Source organism: Cavia porcellus, unplaced genomic scaffold (genome assembly GCF_034190915.1).
Source record: "Cavia porcellus strain 051 isolate PalLab524CR breed Dunkin Hartley unplaced genomic scaffold, mCavPor4.1 scaffold_15, whole genome shotgun sequence".
NCBI lineage: Eukaryota > Metazoa > Chordata > Mammalia > Rodentia > Caviidae > Cavia > Cavia porcellus.
The window spans coordinates 48,273,425-48,298,409 of NW_026947498.1; the positions used below are offsets into that span (position 1 = coordinate 48,273,425).

At 36.8% G+C, this 24,985-nt stretch overlaps 1 protein-coding gene across 2 annotated transcripts; it reads left to right on the forward strand.

The window, feature by feature from the left end:
* On the forward strand, positions 1 to 22,878 carry Pcnp (PEST proteolytic signal containing nuclear protein). Of its 2 annotated transcripts, XM_013151757.2 has the most exons (6): positions 42 to 157; positions 3,411 to 3,588; positions 3,664 to 3,826; positions 8,622 to 8,696; positions 15,195 to 15,250; positions 21,025 to 22,878. In XM_013151757.2, exons 2-6 carry the CDS (start codon positions 3,533 to 3,535, stop codon positions 21,149 to 21,151), a joined length of 477 nt encoding a protein of 158 aa, XP_013007211.1. In that variant the 5' UTR covers positions 42 to 157; positions 3,411 to 3,532; the 3' UTR covers positions 21,152 to 22,878. The 2 variants fall into 2 exon arrangements, with proteins under 2 accessions (XP_003469316.1, XP_013007211.1); XM_003469268.5 differs by lacking the exon at positions 3,411 to 3,588 and having other exon boundaries at positions 1 to 157; positions 3,612 to 3,826.
* Positions 22,879 to 24,985: the final 2,107 nt, after the last annotated feature.

A 24,985-nucleotide genomic window follows, 5' to 3' on the forward strand; every position in this document is an offset into this window, starting at 1 on the left:
TGCTACCTCGCCAGCTAGCCTCAAAACTCGGTGGTTACTGGGCGGGACCGTGACGTCCTTGGCGTGGCTGCAGCGGAGGCCGCGGCCGGGAAAATGGCGGACCGAAAGGCGGGAGAGGAGAAGCCTGAGAAGTCCAAGCGAGCTGGAGCCGCCGGAGGTGAACATAACCCCAGCGTCGCGGGCTGCGTGGGATACTCCGGGCCTTTCTTTGAGCTCCCTGGGGTGGGCGGAGTGGAATAGAGCGAGAATGGGCGGATCTGGCGTTCACTCAGCTAGGTACAGGGCCCAGATGAGCTCGGGGCACGCCCGGGGCCCGCTGGCTTCCAGGCCACTTTCCTCCTTGCCTCAGGAGAGTCAGCCACTGTTCGTCACCTTGTGGCTTCTAGAAGCCCTCGTATTCAGGAAGAGGAAGGGAGATGAGCACCAGAAAGGGAGACTGAACTTGAGGCTGGACTGGGAGCCGCGGTGCAGGAACCGCTCCCTCTACACTGGAGGCGCACATCATACAAAACACACGCCAGAAACACTCGTCACACCACACACACACACACACACACACACACAGAGTTCAAGCCACTCAGAGTGGCCCCAGGAACTGGCCCCAGGCCGAGTTTCCGAAGGTGCTGGCCTCTCGGTTACACGTAGGAGGAGTTCATTACGCTTCGCTCCCCTTTCACAGAGGTGTCTGACCCGGGCCCGCTCTATTTCTTGCGTGCTGCAGACCCTGGACCGGGATGGGACGACTTGTGGAGGGAAAGAGATTTGAGCTGCAGGGTCTAATGATAGGGTTTGGGTGGCTTTCTTTGAAGCTCATCTGCCTTTTTCTTGGACCAGCTTACCTCATGTCAAGATATTTAGGTGGCTTAACAGCCCCCCCCCACAAGATTAGTGACAGTATGAACGAGCTGATCATAACGTCTTCAGAATGCATTAAGTGATATTCTGTATTCAGACTTCCGTGTTATCCCTGAGAGTAGTATAAGGACGTATACAAAATTAGTGGTATATGAAGGCAAAGAGTAGAACCTATACTAAACCTTTTCTTACGAAGTTTAATGTGAATGGTCCTGGAGCAAAAATAATTGAAAAGACAAGTGTTTCTGTTATTGCAGTGGTGGGAATGGAGCACAGGGCCAGTTCATTCTAGGGGAGCTGACCACCACAGAGCCACCACCCCAGCCCCCTGAAAAGACAATCCATGTGACACATTAGGTCCTTTAAGGTTAGAAAACGAAAAGTTTATAGTGTATTACCTTCCTTAACTCTCCTCCCTCCATCACTTCACTGAAGAGTAAACCCGATCTAAGATACTGTTTTTACAGTTGCTTTACAAAACAAAACAAAACTTAAGAGTCTATAGGCCTAACAGCTATTTAGTATGTCTAGAAATAAATTGCTTGTTCTGGAATTAGTCCTGTATAGAAATAATCTAATGAACATAGTACAGGCTGGGAATGCAGTTTAGTGGTGGAGTGCTTTTTCTTGCCTGTGTAAGACTCAAGGTTTGATCTCCAGCAGTGCAACAGGAAAAAAGACAGGTAGATGTGGTGGCCCATGCCTGTAATATCAGCACTCCAAAAGGAGGCTGAGTCATTAGATTTGCCACTAGTTTGAGGCCTCTCTGGACTACATAGTGATACATCCTGCTGCCCCCTCCAGAAAAAAACAGTGTGTTTCACCTTGTGTGTGGATTTGTGATATGGTAATCTAGTTTGCCTCTTCACATAACAAAAACAAGTACAAGTACAAATAGTTGCTGGCATTTGATTACTTAATGACAGTGGATTAATTAATAGAGTAGTTTTCCCATGCTACCTTTTTTTCTGGAGCAGTCTCCTTAGAAACCTTCTCTGTGCCATAATGTAATTAATAGTACTGTATTCCATTTATTAGCAAATAGTTTAGATAGTTGTCACATTTAATGTTATGGTAAGATTTTTTTTTCCTTTTCCTTATTTATGCTCTAATTTTTCTAAATTGTCTTTTCCAGAATTATTTTCTGGGTAAAGTAAGACCCAGAAGAAAAGATAGGCTTTAAAAGTACAGGAAATCTTAGTGATAGTACCTGTAGAATGGTATAGAGCAGAGTTACACTACCATCAGATCTAAGAATTCTTTGGGCTATTTTTTTAAAAGATTCTTTTTGATTTGTGTTTGAACAAATCTTGTGCCTAAAGTGTATAGATTGTTTCTGTATGTAAAATCCTGTGAGTTTATGTTTAGGATGTACAATCAATTTTCAGTTTTGGAGGTGTGTCATCACAGAAAAGCAGTTGGTTACTATGAAATATACTTAGTTAAAACTGTAAATAGAGGTCAGGACAAAATAAAATGTTTTTAATTATGAACTTAGATTTTAAAAAATTTTATGCTTAGCATCATATTTTTTAAGGGTTATTTGTTACAACCTCTTTAATTTGAATATTGATTTTGTGTGTGTGTGTGTGTGTGTGTGTGTACACACTATTTCCAGACTTGTTTTGATACCCTATACAACAAATGCTGGCCCTCAAACTCTGCCTCAGCCTCTAGAGTGCTGGGGTTAAAGACATATGCCACCATGCCTGGCTGTATAACCACTTAATCCTTTACTTGCCAGTCTATTTGAATTAGATTTGTTTTTTCTTCCCATGCTAGCTTTTTTCCTTTTCTATCACTTTTATCAGGGATATTCCTTAAAGCATCTTCTGTTTCCATAAATAAATTCTTTATCGACTTGTAACAAAATACATTCAGTAGAGTAAATTAGCAGATGGGGAAGAAAATAAAATTTTTAATAATCTGCCATTGTTTTCCTGTCCTCCTCATCACAGAGCTGAGATACTTGAGATCCAATCTCAACCATTGATGTAATGCAAAGAGAAGGAACATTATTCAAAGACATCTTGCCTTCCAAACCTACATACGCATTTTCTATTGTTGAGGTTACAATTAGCACATCACTCTTTCATGAGAAAGTAATATGTAAACCAAAGTATGACTTTAAATGGCTTTTGCAGGTTGCTTAAAACAAATGGTAACCAGGTTTTTAGAGGAGAATGGGGTTACTCTAGGAGACAAGTGAGGTCCTTGAAATTTTTTTGCAACTCTTAAGATTGTGTTACAGGAGGACATGTTACTGAGACAACTATAGGTTATGTTAACACTGTGGTTTGGGTAATAATGATTTTGTTCATGAATAGGTAGTTTGTATGATTAGTATTACATTATTGAAGAGAGTAGAATCTATTAGCCAAATGTGTTACATGACTGCTCATAAACTAGTATGTGTAAAATAATTTATCTTCTAAACAACATTCCACAAATAACCAGATTATTGTACAATTTATATGGTCGTATTTAGTTGAAGGGTCTTTACTTTTTGTGAACTCTGTGTTTATAATTTTAAATTGCTCTGTATTTTATGCTAGTTAATTCATGGGAGCCTCTTCTACTGCCACACAATCTCAGTTCCTGCTATATACTCTAACAAACAGTGGAAGAGACTGTTGGGGCAATAGGTGACAACTGCAGAGGTATCTTCCTTATAACGATGCTTTTTGAGGTTGCTGCTCCCATCAATCTGCTCAGTAAAAATAGCTCATCTTGGTAAGTTGTTTCGACTTCACCAGGACCTGAAGAAGAAGCAGAAAAACCTGTGAAAACTAAGACTGTTTCTTCCAGTAATGGAGGGGAAAGTTCCAGTCGCAGCGCTGAGAAGCGATCAGCTGAAGAAGAAGCTGCAGACCTCCCAACAAAGCCTACAAAGATCTCCAAGTTTGGATTTGCCATAGGTAGTCAGACAGCAAAGAAAGCATCAGCTATATCCATCAAACTTGGATCAAGTGTGAGTGGTTATTTTATGTATTACGTTTTTTAGGTCTTAAGGATTTGTTTATAAACCTTTTACTAGATTATGATAAATTAGGTATAAAAAGATATATTGCTTAATCTTTGTGTAAGTTTGAATATATTTAGGATGTGGTGAAAACATCACATCCTAAATGTGTAGGAAAAGTCTTGATACATTATGTCTTAAGGTTTTTTTTTTGTCTTTTTGAGACGGGGTCTCTCTATGCAGTTCAGGCTGGCCTTGAGCTCACTTTGTAGCCTTGGCTGGTCTCAAACTCGCAATGATCCTTCTACCTCAGCCTCCCAAGTGCTGGGATTACAAGCGTGAGCCACCATACCCGGCTATGTCTCAAGTTATTTAAAAAATACACTTAAGCTGCGAATGGTGGCACATATCTGCAATCCCAGCAGTCTAGAAGCTAAGGTGGAGGATCACTGCAAGTTCAAAGCCATCCTGGGCTATATAGTAAGTTCAAAGCTAGCCTAAAAGTGTAGCTTGACTTATAAAGTGATAGCAGAATCCTTTTGAGTTGAGCAAAACCTCTGAAAAATACTTTTGGAAACAATTGTATTTTTTTCTTTTAGTTTCAGTAGTACAAAAATATTTCCATGAGCAGAGGAAGCGCTTAGTAGTGTAGAGCACATGCTTAGCATTCAAGAAATTTAGGGTTCAGTCCTTAGCACCACACATACATAAACTAAATATCTAGAACTCACTTATTTGTATCTTAAGAGATTAATAACTAGGTATGGCGCCACATACCTGTAATCCGCAGCTGAGCAGCTGAGACAAGATTGCCTCGTGTTTGAGGCCAGCCTGAAGTACAGAGAAAGACCTTCCCTGTCTCAAAAAAAAAAAAAAAAAAGATTAAGATTAGTAAGTTATTGCTTCTTAAAGGCTTCTGGATTTGGAATTATAAATGAACATTAGATAGGTACTATGTACCTTATGAAAGTAATTCTTTGCAGATCAGTGTTGGATGCCTTGTTGTAAGATGTAAACCTTGATTTCATATTTACCATTGAACCTCTAGAAGTAGTCAGACGGTAGATTGAAGTTGTAGGTACTTGTTTCTATTCCATGATATGATTGAATAGTTCAAACAAATCTTTTGTTTAAGGAAAAAAGTTAAATAGTGTATTACCACTGGCTTTAGAAAAGATTTACTTTTTTGTGAATGAGGAAAACCCTAAAATTCCTTTAAGTTTCTTATCCTTGTCCTGTGAAAGTTGGTGTGTAGTTTTCAGATGCAGACAGCTTTATTTCTGCCATAAATATTCATTTAGGTATTTTATGCTTTTGTTTTTCTTTGAGACAGGATCTCTATGTAGTTCAAGCTGACCTCAAACTCATCCTCCTGCCTCAGCCTCCCTAGTGCTGAAATTACAGGCATGAGCGAGCAGACCCGGCTATTCACGTATTTTAAAAATATGGTCTAGTCAGTTTCCTGTAAGCATCAGCTTGAGTTACCTTTTGAGTTTTGTTTTGCTTTGTGTTTGCAAGGCTGAGGATAGAACGAACCTAGGGCCCTGCACATACTAGGCAAGAGCTCTTGCACTGAGCAATATCTCTAGTAGTCTTATTCTTGTTTAAAGGATACTGTTACTTAGGATCCCCAATTCCTATCCTATACTCTCTGTTTTACCTTTTTCCCTTTTCTCCAAATATAAGAAAAATTCAGTCTTAATAAAAGACATTCAGCTTGTATATGTGCTGCCAAAATGAGCATGACATTCAGCTTGTAATATTATCGCTTTATTACTATTTTTCTCTATTTCAGTTGATTCTTTTTGTGTACTTTTTTCTTTTTTTTTTTTTTTTTTTTTTTTGGTACCGGGAATTGAACTCACAACCTCATGCTTGCCAAGCAGGCTCTTGTGCCACTGAGCTAAATCCCTGGCCCTGTGTATACTACCTTTTTAAAAACTTGCATAGACCTAGTTAAATATTTCTGATAGTATAGTAAACATGTATTCTTGTATATAATTCTAATGGAGATAGTCTCCTTGATAATGTATTTTACTATGCTTGTATGTACTCCCCAAATCCAAATTTCTACTTTTTCTAACTCATTGATACGAGTTCAGAATTACTGCTCATTTTAAATGGAAAGACTTGAAAATAACTAGTCAGTAAAACCTTCAAGTTTGGAAAACAAGCTTATTTTTATAAAATAAACTGTAATTCTTATGAAGAAGTAAGTGGTAGTATATTTTTAAAAAATAGTTGTATTAGGACTGGGGATTTAGCTCAGCAGTGTAAGTGCCTGCATGGCAAGCACGAGATCCTAAATTCAATCCTGGTACCCCCCCCCCCAAAAAAAGTTGTACTGTAGTTAGTTTCAGAGACACACACTTGTAATCCCAGTGGCTTGGGAGCCTGAGGCAAGAGCATTGAAAGTTTGAGGCTAGCCTGGGCAACTTAGCAAACCATGTCTCAGATTTTAAAAAGGGTTAGAGGCTATTGTGACTTTCCTCATGGTAGCCCACCCTGCTTTTTCCAGAGCATACTTTTATATTTCCTTTTCTCTTTTATTTGGCCCAACTTTACTCTGCAGAGCCAATTTCTCACTCTTTTACGTTTTGTCTTTTTTTTTTTTTTGAGACAATGTCTTGCTAGGTGGTTCAGGCCGGCTTGAGCTTACTCTGTAACCCGGACTGGTCTCAAACTCCTAATTCACCACAATCTTCCTGCCTCAGCTTCCCAGGTGCTGGCATTACAGGCATAGGCCACCACGCCAAGCTTCATTTTTACTTTTGCAAATAAGCTTTACCAAAAAAAAAAACAGAGCATCTAACTCAGTACAAGTGTATCAGTTCAATCCCTGCTAATACAAAAGTGAAACATTTGCTTTGATTATGATACAAAAAAATGATCAATCAGTACTTACTTGTATACAAAAAAATGATCAATCAGTACTTACTTGTGTCTATGACACGAAATACTTGGCATCTTTAAAAGAGTAAAGGGTATTTCTAGAGTCACTATGCATAGCGTAACATTATTCCTTCAAAAGCAAATATTATGAAAAATGTGTAAGTGTGACTAGAAGGATGGCTAACTTAGTCCAGCTTGTCCAAGAAAACTTTACTCACAATGTGGTATGAATTGTACTTAAAGTCAGGCAGAAAGCAAAAAGTATTTCAGGCAAAGGCAGTTTGGAGGTGAAGGTGCATGCTACATTGAGAAAATTGTCATGTGTCCCATACCACAGTTTGATTTTTAAGTTTAGATTGTAGAGCGCATAGAACAATTATAAGGAATCTTGAGACTTAAACAAATTTGCATCTAGAAACATTACTCTGGAACCAGTACAGAAGATTAGAGGAATGAGGACAACAACAACAAAAAAACCCCCCAAAAACAGGGAGGTAGTATATCTACTAGTAGACCAGTTGAGTTATTCTAAGAGATTTGAGTTAGTAGTGTAGTGGTGTAATGGCAGAGGAAGAGTGAATTTTGTTTAGTAGTTTCTAATCAATAGGACTTTACAGGTTTAAGGAAAGAGATTTCTGCCTTGAGTACTTTAAAAACTATGGAGCCAGAGTATTCATGGGTACTCTTAAATGGAGCAGTCCAGTACACAGGTGACATAGGGTAGACAGAGGATTGAGTAGTTAAAGCTACAGAAATGAATGGAATTGACCAGAGAAGGAAAGGTCACTAGCAGTAGAATCCTAGGTGTCTATATCTTGAGTGTGAGGAGCAGCAGAGAAGGAGAGAAGAAACAAAAAATAAAATAAGTCCAAGAACACATATAATCGTAGACAGTAGGGAAGCTGAGGCAGGAGAACAAGTTTAAGGCCAGCTAGGCAATTTAGCAAGACCCTGTCTCAAAATAAAATGGTCTGGAAATGTGTAGCTCAGTAGTAGAGTACTTTCCCAGCATGAGCAAGGGAAGCTGGTAATTAGACTCAGATGCAAGGTGTACTAGGCATTGGTGATCCTAATTATAAAGAATAATTTCAGGCTGGGGATTTAGCTCAGCAGCATAAGCGCCTGCCTTGCAAGCAGGCAGTCGTGAGTTCAATCCCTGGTACCGATAAAAAGCAAAAAAAGATTAAAAAAAAAAAAAAAAGACACCTGTCGGAAGCGAAATTAAAATAGACACATTTGAAAAAAAAATAGTAATTTCAGGAAAACAGTTAAGTTGGGAGCCAGATTACAATGAAGGGAGACTAAATGACTCATGCCGGTATAGAGATAGTACAAACAGTTGCGGTAAATTGGTTACATACAAAGATGATGTGGATGAATGTTTAGAACCAAAAGGGTAGTAAACTAGAGCCAGGTGTGGTGGTTTACACCTGTAATTCAAGCCTAGGACTTCAGAAGTTTAGGCAAGAGGATCACCATTGCAGCCTGGGCCACAGAATGAGTTCAAGGCCAGTCTGAACTCTGCATAGCAAGACCCGGCTCAAAACGAATGGTAAATAGCTAATTTGTAGAAAAAGATGAGCTTTGTTTGTTCTGGAGGCACTTTGTTCTAATTGTAGTTCTCCTATGGGAAAATATTACTGATCTCTACCAAGTTCTCCTTAGATTAAGTACTCTTATAGATATCCTAGAGAACTTTTTTTTACAGGAGAGAAACTAACAAATTAGTGCAGTGAAAATTCTACGCAGTGATAACCCACATTTTCAGACAATGGATTTGTCTGAAATACTGAGATCCTTATAAGTTTGTGAAAGTATAAGGTTAAATGTTTCAAGGTAAATTATTCATATCATTAAATAAGCTTGTATAAATATTACTTACATAATGTTCTTTTTACTGTTTCTTCATCAGAAGCCTAAAGAAACTGTTCCAACTCTTGCTCCAAAAACCCTTTCAGTAGCAGCAGCTTTTAATGAAGATGAAGATGTAAGTTACTACGAGTTTTATTTTACTTTAACCAATTCATCAGGGAAAGTATTAATGACAAACTGAAAATTTAGTTAATGATATTACTAAGTTTCCTTTAAAACATTTTTTGTGACACCTACAAAAACTGAATGTTTCTGTTTTTGTCTTTTGTTAGAATTGTGTTAAAATATTGTTGACTTGTAGGGTAAGAATTTTAATCACATCATCAAATGCTTGTTATGAATAATAGTATGTGGACGTATGTAGGACCCCAAGAAAGGAAAAAATGTATTTAGGTAATATTTAAGTACATCCTTATGTTTGAGGATCTTCAGTTTGAGGATCTTCAGAGGTGATACGTTGTGCTTGCAAATTACCAAAGGCAGCTTCCCAATATGTAAGAATTGGTGATTCTGCCAAACTTCTTAGATTCAGAGTAAGTTTAAAATGCTTATTGAAGCTGGGCATGGTGGTACACACCTGTAATCCCAGTACTCAGAAAGCTGAGGTAGGAAGATTGCCATGAATTTGAAGCCATCCTGAGCTACATAAGCAAGTTCAAGGCCAGCCTGCACTATATGGCAAGACCCTGTCTCACAAAAATAATAAATAAAAAGATGCTTTTTGGCTCTTAGTCCCAGTTCTTATACCCCTCATAAGTCCCAATCTTAACATGCTTATGGATGACCAGAGGAATTTCAAACATAATTTTGATTAGAATTTTTGTATTATGTTCTGACTTTAGAAACTAGCCTCCATTTAAGATGTGACCCTTTTGTGTAATAAGTGTTACTACTCCACAGACTATATGAATAAAAATTATGTAAATCACTAGCACTGGAGGTGGGGGAAGCCAAAGAAAACAAAATCTGTCTTGTTGGGTATGGAGGCACATGCCTGTAATCCTAGCACTTTAGGATTGCTGGAGGTATAGCTCAGTGTGACTTCTCTGGTTTCAGTCCTCACAGTAACAGACACACACACACACACACACACACAACCAGAAGAGCATGAACACTGGGAATGGAGTTATGTATGTATAATGAGAAATAATATGAATTGGCTACTAAAACAGAAGCTTAGTAAACCAAGATTTTCCCTTGGTTTTGTTCATTCTATACATTTGAGTATTTTTTGTATACTAGGCACAAGGATACGAAGTGAACTACACGTGTTCCTACAGGAATGGCCTAATAGAACAGAAACTTATATACAAAAAAAAAATTTTTTTTTTTTAATGTAGAAGTACCTGAAGAAGTGGAATAGTAAGGACATTCAGAAAAAAGAATAGATACTAGATACAGTGTGATTTCCTATTACCTTGTTTTGAAGTCCTGCGCCACAGTTTTTGTTTTGATTGGCTTTATTCTATTTTTTTCTCGTTATTAATAACTGGACAAATGTAGCTCAGACTTGTGGTCCTCCTGCTTCACCCTCCCAACTAGCTATAATTACCGACATGTGCAACCATGCTTAGGAGTATTTTCATACAGAATATAGTATTTGGCTTATCTGGTGATTTTTAGAGTTGGTATTTTGTTTTAGTGTTTTTATTTTTTTATAGTACTGGAGATTGTGAGCATGCTAGGCAAATGTTCTACCACTGAGCTACATTTGTCCAGTTATTAATAAATAGAAGCCTGCAAGTAAATCACTGTTTTTGGAGCATTACTGTCTTAACTGTTTAAAGAGGAAAAAAGGCTGGCTAGCTTGATTTATTTATTGGTACTTGGGTTTGGACCCAGGGCCTCAGACATGAATGGTAAATACGTATTTTGCTGCTGAGCCACCCTTCCTAGTTAAGGCTGTTCTTTTTGCTTTTCATTTTTTCCCCCTTACAGTGTTTTAACTGTGTTGCCCAGGCTGGTTGGTTAGTTGGTTTTAGGTTTTGTTTTTTTACAATTTTGAGACAGGGTGGGTGTCACTCTGGCTCAGGCTAGCCTTGAACTTGAGGAGTTCCTTTTGCCTCAGCGTCCTGAGTGCTGCTGTTAATAGGCATTATTGCCTGCTCAGTTCCAGGTTGAATTTGAACTGTTTTTCTTAGCTTCTTGAATGTTGGATGTCAGATGTATGCCACCATGCTCTGCAGGTTCAAAAAGACAACAGATTTTTTAAAAACTACTCAGGAAACAGGGATATAGCTCAGCAGCACAGAGCATGCCTGGCAGGTGCAAGGTTATGAGTTCGATCCCCAGTATTTTAAAAAAAAAAAAATTCTCAGTTCTTGGATTCTATAGTACTTAGGAACTATTAGAAAGTGATACTTAATCAATACTCTAGTATTCTGCCCTTGTTTCACATATAAGTATGTTTTCATCAGTTTGATATTCAGGAGCCCAAGTTTTATTTAGAAAAATCATATTTTGTTACCCAGAAAAAATCTGAATAGCACTAATCTAACATATAGATTAGTTTTCTGGCATCTCTGATATACTCGGGAGATTAGGCAGCATTTGACCCTGTTTACTTGAATATGTATAGGTAATAGTATGGAAAGTAATACAGGAATAATGAAAGCATGTGCAATAGTGCACAGGCTGAAAATTATAAGCACCTGTATCATAATAATGTGTTATTTTGAGTACCTAACGATTCAGTTTTTGTTTTTGTTTTTTTTTTTAATTGGTACCAGGGATTGAACTCACGACCACCTGCTTGCAAAGCAGGTGCTTATGCCGCTGAGCTAAATCCCCAGCCCCAATTCAGTTATTTTTTCACATAATCTTGTTTTATCCTCCATAAACAGTGCATTATGTATTCATTATATGTAATATGCATTATATAGTCATACTTTGCAAGTGGAGAAAGTAAATATGCACAGATACATACTAATACAGATGTATGTTGAACCTGAGTTTTTAGTTGTTTTTTTCTTTTTGTTTGTTTTTGTTTTTGTTTTTGTTTTAAGACAGGGTCTTGCTATATAGTCCAGGCTGAACTGGACTCAATCTGTAATCCAAACTGGCCTCAGACTCGTGGTGATCCTCCTATGTTAACTTCCCAAGTTGTTTTGTTCCTTGTTGTTATTTTTTTTTTTAATTGTGGTACTGAGGATTGAACCTAGGGTCTTCATGCACTGAACTACACCCTTTGCCTTTTTTATTTTTTAAGACAAGGTTTGGCTAAGTTGCCAAACTGGCCTCAAACCTTCAGGCTTCCTACCTGTTTCTCAAGTAGCTAGGATTACAGGTGTGTGTCACCTTTCCTGGATTCTCTACCTGTAAAGCAATTTTATTAATTTTTATTTTGTGAGAAAGGGCCTTGTTACATAGTACAGACTTGGCTTGAACTCACAGTGATCCTCCTGCCTGCTCCTTCCAAGTGATTGGGTTACAGGTGTGTACCACCATGCTCAGCTTTTTTTTTTTTTTTTTTTTTTTAATTGGTAGCGGGGATCGAACTCACGACTGCCTGATTGCAAGGCAGGCGCTTATGCGGCTGAGCTAATCCCCAGCCCCACCATGCTCAGCTTTTAAAGAAATTTCAAACAGATTCAAACAACCCTCTTCTGTTGTGTAATAGTGGTAGTCTTTTAGATAAAAAAAGACTAGAATCATTATTCAGTGTTTTTCTTTGAGAACATAAATAACTTTGGGTATATATCAGAGTCTGAAATGAATTGAACAAAGGGAACATTCATTTATTTAATTTTGGCTTTTTCTGTCTGTAAACAAGGTATTGAATCCAGGGCTTCACAGGTACTTTCTTTTTTGTCTTTTTCCTTTTTATTGGTACCAGGGATCGAACCCACGACTGCCTGCTTGCAAGGCAGGCGCTTATGCCGCTGAGCTAAATCCCTAGCCCCCTACACGTACTAACACAACAGTCTGCTATTGAAGTACACTGAAGCCCTGAGATTTTGACTTTTGTTTTTCTGTTTAGTTTTTGTTAGCCAGGGACTTAGCTCAGCGGCATAAGCACATGCCTTGCAAGCACGCAGTTGTGAGTTTGACATCTTAAAAATTTTTTTAACAGTTTAAAATATTTTCATTTGTATATCTTTAATCTCCTTTAATTTGGACAATTTCTGAGTTTTTCTATGTATTGCAAACATTAGCATTTTTGAAGAGTATAGGCCAGGTATTTTGTACAGTGTCCTTCAATTTACATCTTTCTTACATTACCTCATACTCAGATCCACGTTCTAATAAGAATTCCTCAGAACTAATGCCAAGTTCTCAGTCCATCATATAGGAAAGCAGTTGCTGCCCATGTCCCCAGTTCTTGGCAATTTTAACTTTGATCATTTGGTTAAAATACTGCCTTCCAGTTTACTTCACTATGAAATTACTATTTGAGCTTTTGCAATTAAAATGTAGCTTATAGGGTATATTAGGAGAATATACAAAAATACATGATTTTTCAAATATTCACTCACTAGGGATGACCCATTGATGACTGGATCAGTTATGAAAACATTTGCCAAATTTTTTCTAATTCCATCTTTCCTTCAACATTTATTAAGTTTTACAGTTCAGAAGAGCTTTTTATCAGTTTTAAAATTTATTTATGTAAGTGTAGACTCCTGGAATCTTAACTTTACTCAACATGGTTTCATGCTTAAATTGTCTTAGATTTGACCAGTAGAAACTCTATTAAAAGAATCTTTTAGAACAGTATTTAACTAAGTAGTAACATTTATTCAGAAAGCTATGTATCTGAAAGGAACTTGTCTCACAATTTTCAGTAACTGTTGAAATACAAAAGTAGCTCAGTGATAGAGCAATTGGCTAGCAAGCACTAGGCCCTGAGTTTGAGATCTAGCACCAAGAAAAATAAAAAATAATAAAAAGGATAGGTATTAGGAAGCGGGCTTTTAAGATGTCTTTGTAGTAAAAGAGATAGGAGCAGTGTAGTAAAATGGTTAAGAGCCTTTGTCTTAATATCTCCTTTGCTACTTTTTAGCTTTGTGGGAGTTTTTATTATAGTTATTTGCTTTGTGACATTAGGCAACTTAACCTCACCTGCAAAATATAAATGATGATACCCATACCCCCCATAGTGAGATTACTACTGTATATAGTCAGGATTTTAAAAGGTAGTGTGTATGGGGGCTGGTGATTTAGCTCAGCGGCATAAGCGCCTGCCTTGCAAGCAGGCAGTCCTGAGTTCAATCCCTGGTACCGATAAAAAAACGAAAAAAGACAAAAAAAAAAGGTAGTGTGTATTAAACCACTTAGTGTGTAGCAAGCACATGGTCACCAATAGTTTTAGTTTTAGAGTATGAGATTTTTAAACATTTTTTAAAATTTTTATTGGCACAAAATTACACATATTTATAGGGTACAATGTGGCATTTTAGTATGTGTATTGATTGTCAGATTAAATTGGTATATCCGAGGCTGGGGATTTAGCTCAGCAGCATAAGCGCCTGCCTTGCAAGCAGGCGGTGGTGAGTTCGATCCCTGGTACCGATTTAAAAAAAAAAAAATTGATATATCCATTAGGTTATTTTTTTGTTACAAACATTCAAAATCATTTTCACTTCCTATTTTGAGATGTATAATTAAATCTTATCAGTCATGCTTACCTTACTGTGTTGTGGAGTATCAGAAGCTATTCCTCCTGTTAGACTGCAGGCTATACTTGGTACCATCTGCTGTACATACACTCTGTGCCTTCCCAGTCTCTAGTACTCACTACTTTACACCCTACTTTTGTTAAATCAACTCTTTTTTAGCCACCTCGTATGAGTAAGAACATACAGCTTTCTTTCTGTGCCTACTTCACTTAACATATTGTTCTCCAGGCTCATCCATGTTGCCTCAAATGACAGAATTTTATTTTTTAACAGCTGAAAATACTCTGTTGTAAAAATGTATACCAGATATACTTTATTCATTCATTTGTTGATAGATACTTAGGTTAATTCCATATCATGGCTATTAAAAAATAGGGCAGTAAATATAGCAGTGAAGATAATCTTTTAACCACTAATCTTAGCTGGACATGGTCATACACACCTGTAATCCCAGCATTTGAGAAGCTGAGGCAGGAGGATCTTTGCAAATTTGAGACCAACCTGAACTACAAAGTGAGCCCAAGGTCAGTCTCAAAAAGACAAAAAAAAAATTTTTTTTAGTGTTACTTAGCTACAATACGTGTACATAAAGTGATAGTTTCAGTTCATTTGTACAGTGTTAGAATATGAATTTTTTTCCAAACTTTTTATTCAAAATCAGTTTCCTTTAGAACATAATTCCATTCATTCATTTGTTTTTGTGGCACTGGGGTTGGAATCGGGGACTTTGCACTAATTTGAGATAAAGTCTTGCTAAGTTCCCTAGTCTGGCTTGAATTTGCCTCAGCCTCCCAGAGGCTGATACCACAGGCACATACCACCATTCCTACCTGATACTTTTTTAAGACTATAGAGACAAATAATTCAGTGCATTTTTCTTTTTACTGAAGTTTATAATATTGAAAATACTAAAAGAGAAAAAAGTTAGTGTGACTAGTAATTAGTTTGAATTTAATTAATTTGAATATGTGATATATTCATGTTTTTTCCTTCAGAGTGAACCTGAGGAAATGCCTCCAGAAGCAAAGATGAGGATGAAGAATATTGGAAGGTATTATAATTTTTCATAAATACTACAGAAAATTATAGGTGTCAAGAACAAAAGTTAATTGCAAAAAATGTTTGCATTTTTTGTTTTGTGTTGTTTTGGTTTTGGTTTTTGGTTTTTAAGACAGGGCCTTGCTATGTAGTTTAGGCTGGCCTTAAACTCACTGTAGTATAGGCAGACCCTGAAATTGGGGTGCTCCTGTCCCCGCCTCCAGAGTATTGGAATTAACATGCACCACTCCATCCAGCTACACATAATGTTTTTAAAATTTAGGTTTTTCTTGGATATTTGTGCAAAACAATTTTCAGTATACCTAATCAGTTAATTTGGATTTTAAAGATACATAAAAGATAGGGCAGTCATAAAGATATAATATTCTGTGAGCTACTAATAATCTTTGATTTTTGTCCTGGTAGGAGAAGATATCTTTAAAAGTAATAATTTAAGGCTATCTCTTTTCTGATACATGTAGTTTATATGTACTTGGTGGGGCGTTTGAGACAGGGTTTCACCACGCAGTGCAGGCTGGCCTTGAACTCACAGCATTCCTCCCACCTTAGCCTTCCTAGTGCTGGGATTACGGGTATGTGCCACCGCACCGGACTGTGTAACCTGTATTTTTTTTAACTAAAAGAAAAATTATGGGAAATGTTTTTGATTTTAAATTTAAATTAAAAATGTATTCTTATGTAATAAAAAAAATGGGCTTTGGTTATTTCACTTAAAATGATGTTCCTACCACTTGTTCTTGGTCTTATATGACCTTTTGCACTGTGTAACTTACTTGCCAGATACCAAAATAAGATAAAAATATTTAAATTTCTTCCATTTTTGTAGTTTTCATACAGCTAACATTGATAATAGTAAGATGTTTTGTTTCTTGTCTTCATGAGCTTAAATGGATGACCTAGATGATCATGAGAAAGCTCTGGCATACTACTTAGACCTATAATCCCAGCACTCAGGGAGGGAAGGTGCTGAATTCAGTCCCCAGTATTGGGGATGTTACCTTAACCCTAACTATACCCCTCACCCCTGCTTTTTGTGTGTGTATTATACTGGGAATTAAACTCATGTTAGGCAAGCATTGAGCCACATTCTCAGCCCTTCTTTTAGTTTTTAATTTTAAGATGGTTTCACCAAGTTACTCAGGTACCTCTCAAATTTATGATACTCCTGCCTTGGTTTCCCTTTAGCTGTGATTGTAGGTATACTTCACTATGCCCAGGTTTGTGTCCCCAATTCTACCAAATATACAAACACACAAAGTACTAACTTCAGAATTCATGTATGTACACTAATCTTGAGAATTTCAGTTCATAGTTTATATAGAAGCAGTCTCAGTGACTGCATGCTTGCCATTCTTTCATACTGGGATCAAAGTGTGAAACCCATCTGACATTGTTACCCAATTTCATACCCTGAACATGTATAATTAAACACATAAAATTGAAACAAATTCATGTTGCACTTTTCTATGAGTAATGTCTTCATATCTTTCATTTTTTACAAATGCTGATGGCAAGCCACTAAATTGATTTTATAACCCTATTAATGGGTTTCAGATAACAGATATATATTGCACAAAAAATTTTGTTTGTTAGAATGCTAGGAATTGAATTTAAGGCTTTGTGCTTGCAGGACAAGGATTTTATATCCCCAGTCCTCAGGCAGTAGTTTTAGAAACTTGTGTTTGCCACCCTCAGCTACATATCAAGATTACTTTATTTTTTATTTTTTAGTTCTTTTTTTTTTTTTTAAATAGTTTGCTCTGCAGTTCAGGTTAGCCATAGGTTCACTTTGGAGCCCAGGTTGGCATCGTACTTAAAACGATCCTCCTGCCTCAGCCTCCCAAGTTCTGGGATTACAAGCATGTGCCACCATGCCCAGCCTAGAGATTACTTTAAATGTTTGTTAAAACTACACGTTTGGCCTGAAAAATGTAGCTTACTAGTAGAGCACTTATCTAAAGGAGGAAACACTGTGGGTTCAGTCTCTGGCACCACTTCACTCAGCCCTAGTGAGTCTGAAATCTTAGAATTATGTGTGTGAAAAGGATATTTTTATTTATTTATTTTTACCTATTATCTTTTTTTATTTTATTTTATTTAAAGAAAGACTAAACAAAACAGAAAACGGGTAGAAATAATACATACCTTCAAAGAAACAATAAACAGTACGAAATCACTAGTTGATGATTATAGATTGTCGCCTTACAAATAGTGGTTCAAGATACAAAAGTGGAACATATAAAGTGAGGATTCAAACAGAGACTGTAAAACGTTCTGTTCAACTATCCAGCAAAAACGTAGTTATCAATCCTATATACTTAAACATACATGCAGTTATCCATATCTTCATTTATGTTGAAATTAAACTATAGCAGGCTAAAATCACTCTGAACAAAGAATAATAGTGTTGCTGGATTTCATATCATGACACTACGGGATCAGCACTGGGTACTGTAGTGTCTCTTTTTCTTCAAAGTATTTATTCATTTCATCATGTGTTATAAGATCAGTTCTCGTAAACTGTTTATAGATTCTACGCATGCTTGAGTCTTAACATGTATTTCTATCTTTTCTATATTAGAGGGAGAAACAAAGCAAGACCAAACAAAACATATTCCTATAAACACATGAAACGAAAAAGATAAACAAAACCACTGTACAATGAGTTCTACAAAGGTCACTATGTTGTCTCTTGTTATCTTCAATAGAATTATCTATATCATCAGACATAGTATAATTGAATATAACAGTACATAATATTAATAAAAACAAAACATTGTAGATCGTGTAAAACTTCAAAAACAAAATAGGTAATAATCAAACCAGCATGTGTATTGTAGTGAATCTTGTCATCTTCAGTGTAATTGCCTGTACTCTCTCAGACTTGTTACTGTCAATCATAACAGTTTTGAATAAAATCTGTCAATACCAGACAACAATCAAACAAACAAGATTTGACTAATATCAGTCATGATAAAACAGTATAAGTTATACAGGGCTCCAAACTTAGTTAATAGGAAATTACAGATGATTACTGTACTATATCCTGTTATTTTGGGGATAGCTATCTGTGCCCTCAGATCTAGTGCAAGTAGACAAACTGGACAGAATAAAATCTAAGCAGAGCAGTGTGAGTAATGTGGATCTTAAATCCTGATACACTATTAATATCTTCTGCTGTCTTTTAAAAGACTATTCCTCCCCTTTCACTCCCCCAGGGTGCACTGTGCATTTTTGGGTCTCACCAACACCCTCAGTTTTTAGATTGGGAGGGCAACCTGTTATTTACCTTAGTGGTTCCGAACCTTCTCCCTCCTGGACTTGATCTCTAGTTATATTACTTTACCTATTAAAGCCTGTCTTTCCAACGTATCTACAAATACTGGTCAAGTTGCTTCTATTACTCTCTTCTATTATTCCCTATCACATAGAGCATTGTTTTCTCATATTTGATTTTTGGTCCATAAACCTTTTTTTAAACCATAAACCATGTTAATTATATTTCCTATAAAGAGCATCTTGGTGGGCCCTGCCTCCTGGTCTACTCTGCCTGTTTCTCTCTCTCTCTCTCTCTCTTTTTTTTTTTTTTAGTGTATCGAGGCATCTGTGTTAGAGATTATAGCCTACCTACTCTGCCTCATTTCTCTTGTGCTGTTTTTCTGCCATTAGTTGTCTGCTTTTCTTCATTCCACTTTCTGCTCCACTCATTGAGGCCTCTCTGCCACTGTTCATGGAATCCTAGTATTTTTCTCTCTTTCTAGAATGTCCTTCAGTATTCTCTGTAGAGTTGGATTGGTGGTTGAGAATTTCTCCAGTTCTTCTTTATCTTGGAAGCATCTTGTTTCTCCATTAATTTCTAGAGACAGTTTTACAGGGTATGTCAATCTGGGCTGGAGGTTATTTTCTTTCAGGGCTTGGAATATTTCGCTCCAAGTTTTTCTTGATTTGATGATCTGTGTTGAGAAGTCTACCATGATTTTGATGGGTTTTCCTTTATAGGTAATATGTTTCTTTTCTCTGTCAGCTTTTAATATTCTGTTTGTATATTGGATTTCTGGGATCTTGATTATTATATGCCTGGATGTAGCTCTGTTTTGGATGTAGGTGGCTGGCGTTCGGTATGCCTCATACATCTGAATATCATTTCCTTTTCCTATGTTTGGGAAGTTTTCCTTAATTATTTCTGTGAATAGCCTTTGTAATTCCTTTGTTTTTACCCCTGCTTCTTCATTCACATTCTTTTTTTTTTTTTGTCTTTTTCCTTTTTACTGGTACTGGAGATTGAACTCACGACTGCCTGCTTGCAAGGGAGGCGCTTATGCCACTGAGCTAAATCCCCAGCCCCTTCATTCACATTCTTTATTCTTAAGTTATAGATCCTCTTGTCGTCTTCTAGCCTTTGTATTGTTACTGCCTGTTTCCTTGTTATTTTTAAGAAATTTTTCCTCTCATGATCACCTGCAAACCTGTCTTCCAGTTTGCATAATCTATCCTTAGTTTCGTTCAAGCACTTTTGCCAGCTTTCAATGGAGTTTTTTATTTCCTGGTAATCTCTTTGAACCTGCTTCATGTATTCTGTGTTTTCTTTATATTCTTCATCAAACGTTTCTCTTCTTTTTTTGTGCTTCCTCCATTCTTCTTGAGAGATGCTTAGCGTTTCTTTTATTAATCTACTTATATCTTGCTTTACTTGGTTAAATATTTCACTTTTGAACTTGTCTATGAGGTCCCGAAGATATCTCTTTATGTCTATCTACTGATGCTGTATCTGATATTGCATGTTTGCTGTCCTCAATCTCTTTTGTATTTGCCTCTGCTGAATCAGTGTTTTCAGGGTTGGGGTCTGGGGACTTTTTCTTGTTGCTTCTCTTCTCATGTTTTTGGTTTCTTCGATACAGACATAATAAAGGAGGTCCAGTCCCTTTCCTTGTTGGTTCTGGTTCTTCTGAAGCATGCTGGCTAGGTAATTCTGTGAAATCCAGTGTGTTATTGTGTTAACAGGGGCGGCATATGCTGGCTCCTCCCTTCCAGGTCAATCACCTCCTGAGGCCTTCAGTGTGTTCGGTGTGCGCCATGTGTAGGGAATTGGTTTGGGACAGCTTATTGGGTCTCAGCCACTGGTGTGACCCAGGCCAAGCATACCCCACCAATCTTGTCTTGGGAGGGAACAACTGACTGAAGCCATTGCTGTTCCTTGCTCTTGCCAGTCCTGCCCGATTCCAAAATGTCCTCCCGTTAGTGCCCTTTTCCCGTGGAATGGTTTTATTCCCATCACTCACTGCAGATCAATGCATGTCCATGCCGGCTCCATTCTCCGTTGGGCTTGCTGAACTCCGACTTCAGTGTGACTGCACTTCAGTGCAACTGCTGTTCTGGCGAGTCAAAGTGGTAGGAATTCAGGCACGAGAGAGCATGGAATCTTAGCTGCCTCAATAGTAGCCCCAAGGCTGCATGTTTGATTGGTTCTTTTTGCTTTAGTTTCTCCTGGGTCAAGAGGATCCTTCTGTCCCTCACTCCCCACGTTGTGTTATTTTAGCATCTGAATGTCTGTCTCAGGGAGCCTCTATATTCTACTCTTAACCTATCCACCACCTTTTCAAAAAGGATATTTTTAAAAGATCTTTGTAGAGGCTCAGCTTGTGTTTCTTTGTAGAGGCTCAGCTTGTGTTTACAATAGGTAATCTTTTAAAATGTATGTTAATAAGTTTAACACAGCCCAAAACACACCTATAATGTTTTAAATAAATTTTGTTTCTTTTTATGCAGGGATACACCAACATCAGCTGGACCAAACTCTTTCAATAAAGGAAAGCATGGGTTTTCTGATAACCAGAAGCTATGGGAACGGAATATAAAATCTCATCTTGGAAATGTCCACGACCAAGACAATTAAACGATGTGTTTTGAATTAGGGTGTGGGGTGGGTGTAAAGTTAAAAGGAACAGTTTCCTTTTTTTAAAAAACGGTATAAGACTATCTTTGGAGCCGCTTTTGCTTTTGCTTTTTCATTTTTTTTTTTTTTAAGATTGAGTGGTACACTAATAAGTGAGAGTTTGAAATTAGAGGTAATTTATGTTTTATATACAGATTTCAAGACATTTGCTAATTTTGTAGTTTCATGTGATTAGTTTCCAAAGGTTACAGATAATAAAGAAATCAGAGGTGGTACCTTTTTAAGAACTGCATATTTTTTTAGACACAATTATTAGCACATGAAGAGGGAAGCAAAAAGTTACTATTTAAAACTGCAAGCAGTTACTCCTAAATTAACTCCCTCATTACCTAAAATGTCTGGCTCCCAGGAACACCCTTATAGAGAGAAAGCGGGAGTATCACATTGAAAAGAAAATGTTGCAGAACTATTGACTGAAAGTAAATTTAGATAAAATTAAAAGGATTTTTTTCCTTATGGGCATTTGTTTTGTTTCAAGTCGTCATATATTAGATATTGCATTGCTATCAGTGGATACAAATGCTTAGCTCTTTTACAAAAAAAATTTTTTTTTTAAATTTTTATGTGAAGTATTGAGTATTTGAAATAGCCCATTTCACCTTAATAGTCTTGTCTGTCTTCATTAGTCTTCAAAGAACAGCCATTTGCTACCAAAGTAAATCAGTATTTTGAATGTGCTTCTCTTGATTTTTATTAGCTAGTTCCTGTAAGCATTTCCACCAGAACTTGAGGCAAATTATAAGGAAGCTGTTTCTTTTAAAATACGGACCACCACCAAAAATTCAAATGTACATACTGCTTAAGTATTTGGCTGGTTTTCATTTTTTAAAAGGTATAAACACCAAAAAAACAACAACAACAACAACAACAAAAAAAATTTAACATTGTATGAAGTTGGAAAACAATAAGATGCATTTTCTGTAACTTTGTCTATGCATTTATGTTACTAAGTTGTTAAATTCAATTTGAATTGCATTCATTACAGAATTTATTAGAACAGTCAATATGGTGTAAGTATATACATCCTGACCAGTGGCCTTTCAAAAGCATATTGTAGGCACTGAAAATAAAATGAAAGAAAATGCATCTTCAAACATTTTATGGAATTGCTCATCACATAATATGCTTAAATTTGTGTATTGTAGGCTGTTTGTATTTTTCTATTGTATATGGACTTTTTAATGTGACAGTTAAACACTTCTTTAAAAGCATAGTCACAAACAAAAGAAAAATGATAGAATGATTTCCCTCAGAATTCCTACAATGTTAAATTTCAAGGCAGCTTCAGACTATTTTTTTGGTGGTCGTTACTTGCTGATCTTTTTTAATAGGTAGTAACTCCAGAGAAGAAACTTGTGCATATGCCTAATAAGTTGTTCTTTTACATTAAAGTTTAGATTAAGCCCCAAGTAAAACAATGGAAATGTATATAGAACTGTTAGTTCTTACACAATTTAATTATATCAAGATACATGAATTTAACTTACTTTTATCTAGGCAAACTTACTCATTTTTGTCCATTTTACTGTTTGTTAAAATAACATGCCTCTCCTACGTACTCTCTTCTTGACCCAAATGAAATAATCATCTAAGGTCAAGATGAAGAGAGAGAAATGACTGAGATGAATGTCTTTACTAAAATAACCAATAAATTTTGTCAAACTCCATAGTGTTCTTATTTGCTGTTTCACTTAATTATTCCATTTTTTTTTAACAGATAAGTTGAGACAAATGAAGTATTGTTGCTCTTGCCCAGATTGTTGGCTAAAGCAAAGGGAAATTAAAAGTGCTTAGTTATTAGAGTCTACCTGACTCGGCACATATAGTTCATATATCAGATTGAAATAGCCTTTTTTTTTTTTTTTTTGGTGCTGAGGATCAAACTCAAAACCTTGTGCATGCCAGGCAGGCGCTTATGCCACTGAGCTAAATCCCCAGCCATGATTGGAATAGCTTTAATCCAAATCCTTTTTCCAGGACCAAAGGATTGTCTTTACTGTGCTTTGGAAATCCTGCCAAAGTGTATCCTTGAAAATCATTAAGGGTTAGAAAGTATTCTTTGACATACGTCTTTTGTCAGTCCTATATATAGACTTAAGACTATAAAATCATAAAAATCCTACTTTTTCAGTGGCTTTTGTCAGATTATTTGAAGAGTTCTTTCTGCCTTTTACCTCTCCTTGCTATCAACAGATGAAATGTTCCCCACTTGCTCTGATCATATTTTGATACATACATTTAGAGTCATTTTTCCACTGCCTTTTTTTTTTTAAGACAGTCTCACTTTTGGAGCAGGGTACTGGGGATTGAGCTCTCAACCTTGCACTTGCCAGGCAGGTGCTACTGCCACTGAACTGAGACAGTCTCACTTTGTAGTACAGGCTGGCCCTATTTTCACTGTGTAGCCCAGGCTGGTTTTGAACACATGGCATTTTGCCTTCCTGCCTCAATCTTCTGAGTGTTGGGATTACAGGGAATTTTACCTTCTGATCTGTATACTATACATTCATCTATCATACAGATGCCCACTGGTCATTTCTTTGATTATTTTGAATCTTCAGACCACGTGGTTAGAGAAACTGTTCTTTCTTACTGAAAAACAAGTCAGGTATTTCTTTTAGGGTATATTAATGTTTAATAGATCAGGGCTTACTAGAAAGTTTGGACTCTGTCTCATTATATGTCCCAGTTAGAATTAAGATTAATGTTCTGTTTGCCTACAAATGAAATTCTGAATTTCAAGTATTGTATCAAGCTTGGGTTGGCATACCAATGGAGAGACTGTTCAAGTTACATTCTTACAGTGAAGAGCCTGTGTTTTAAATTAGGTTTCATTTTGAAACAAAAGTCAGATTTCACATTGTAAAAATTATTAGAGTATTTCCATATACCCTCTATTCATGTACCCAACTATTAACATCTTACATATCTACAGGACAGTTTATCAGTCAAGTTTTTTTTTTTCAGTCAAGAGTTTTATTATTATAGTATTACCTGTTATACTACCTTACACTGTTTATTTTATAACACTTCAGGTTTCACCATCTGCCCTAGGGCAAATTCACTTCATTATTCCTCCATTGATTGTCATCTCTTTAATTAGTACATATATCAATATTTTTAGGTTTGTTTTTTTTTTTTTGGTCTTTTTCCTTTTTATCGGTACCGGGGATCGAACTCATGACTGCCTGCTTGCAAGGCAGGCGCTTATGCCCCTGAGCTAAATCCCCAGCCCCCAACATTTTTAGTTTTTGTTACAAAGTTTTGCAGTATTGGCCAGACTCCAAAGTGATGTCCTCCTGCTTCAGCATATTTAGTATCTGGTTAGAGGGATTGTGCTGGTTTGATGTTTATCTTTCATGACCTTGAAAGGAGTAGGCCAGTTATTTGTAAGAGGCCTCTCAATTTAGTTTGCCTAATATAAATTAAGTGCGTGAGGTTTTTGTCTTGGGGAAGAGTATCACAAAATTGATGGTACATGATGGTAAGTTGATTTTTTTCTGTTACTAGTAAGGTTTGTTTTTGTTCTGGCAGTGCTAGAAATTGCACCCTCATGCATGTCAGCATATCCCAGCTCTACTGGTAATAATCAACGTTGACTTTGGTGGCATCTGATGTCTGCCACATTTCTCTACTATGAAACTTTGTCCCTTTGTGATTTTATCTTCTGAGACCTGTCTTCAGACTGTTTCCTATTGCTCCTGTTTTGTCCTCTAATTAGATATTCATAGTTTTTTCCTGAGACAGTTACTCGTGTAATAATTGCCTTAACTG

Bases quoted from the DNA above. Each gene is read 5' to 3' on its own strand.
- Pcnp (XM_003469268.5), top strand. From the start codon at position 94: ATGGCGGACCGAAAGGCGGGAGAGGAGAAGCCTGAGAAGTCCAAGCGA. The intron at 3,827-8,621 runs GTGAGTGGTTAT...TTTCTTCATCAG, and splicing joins CCATCAAACTTGGATCAAGT to AAGCCTAAAGAAACTGTTCC. The intron at 15,251-21,024 runs GTATTATAATTT...CTTTTTATGCAG, and splicing joins AGGATGAAGAATATTGGAAG to GGATACACCAACATCAGCTG.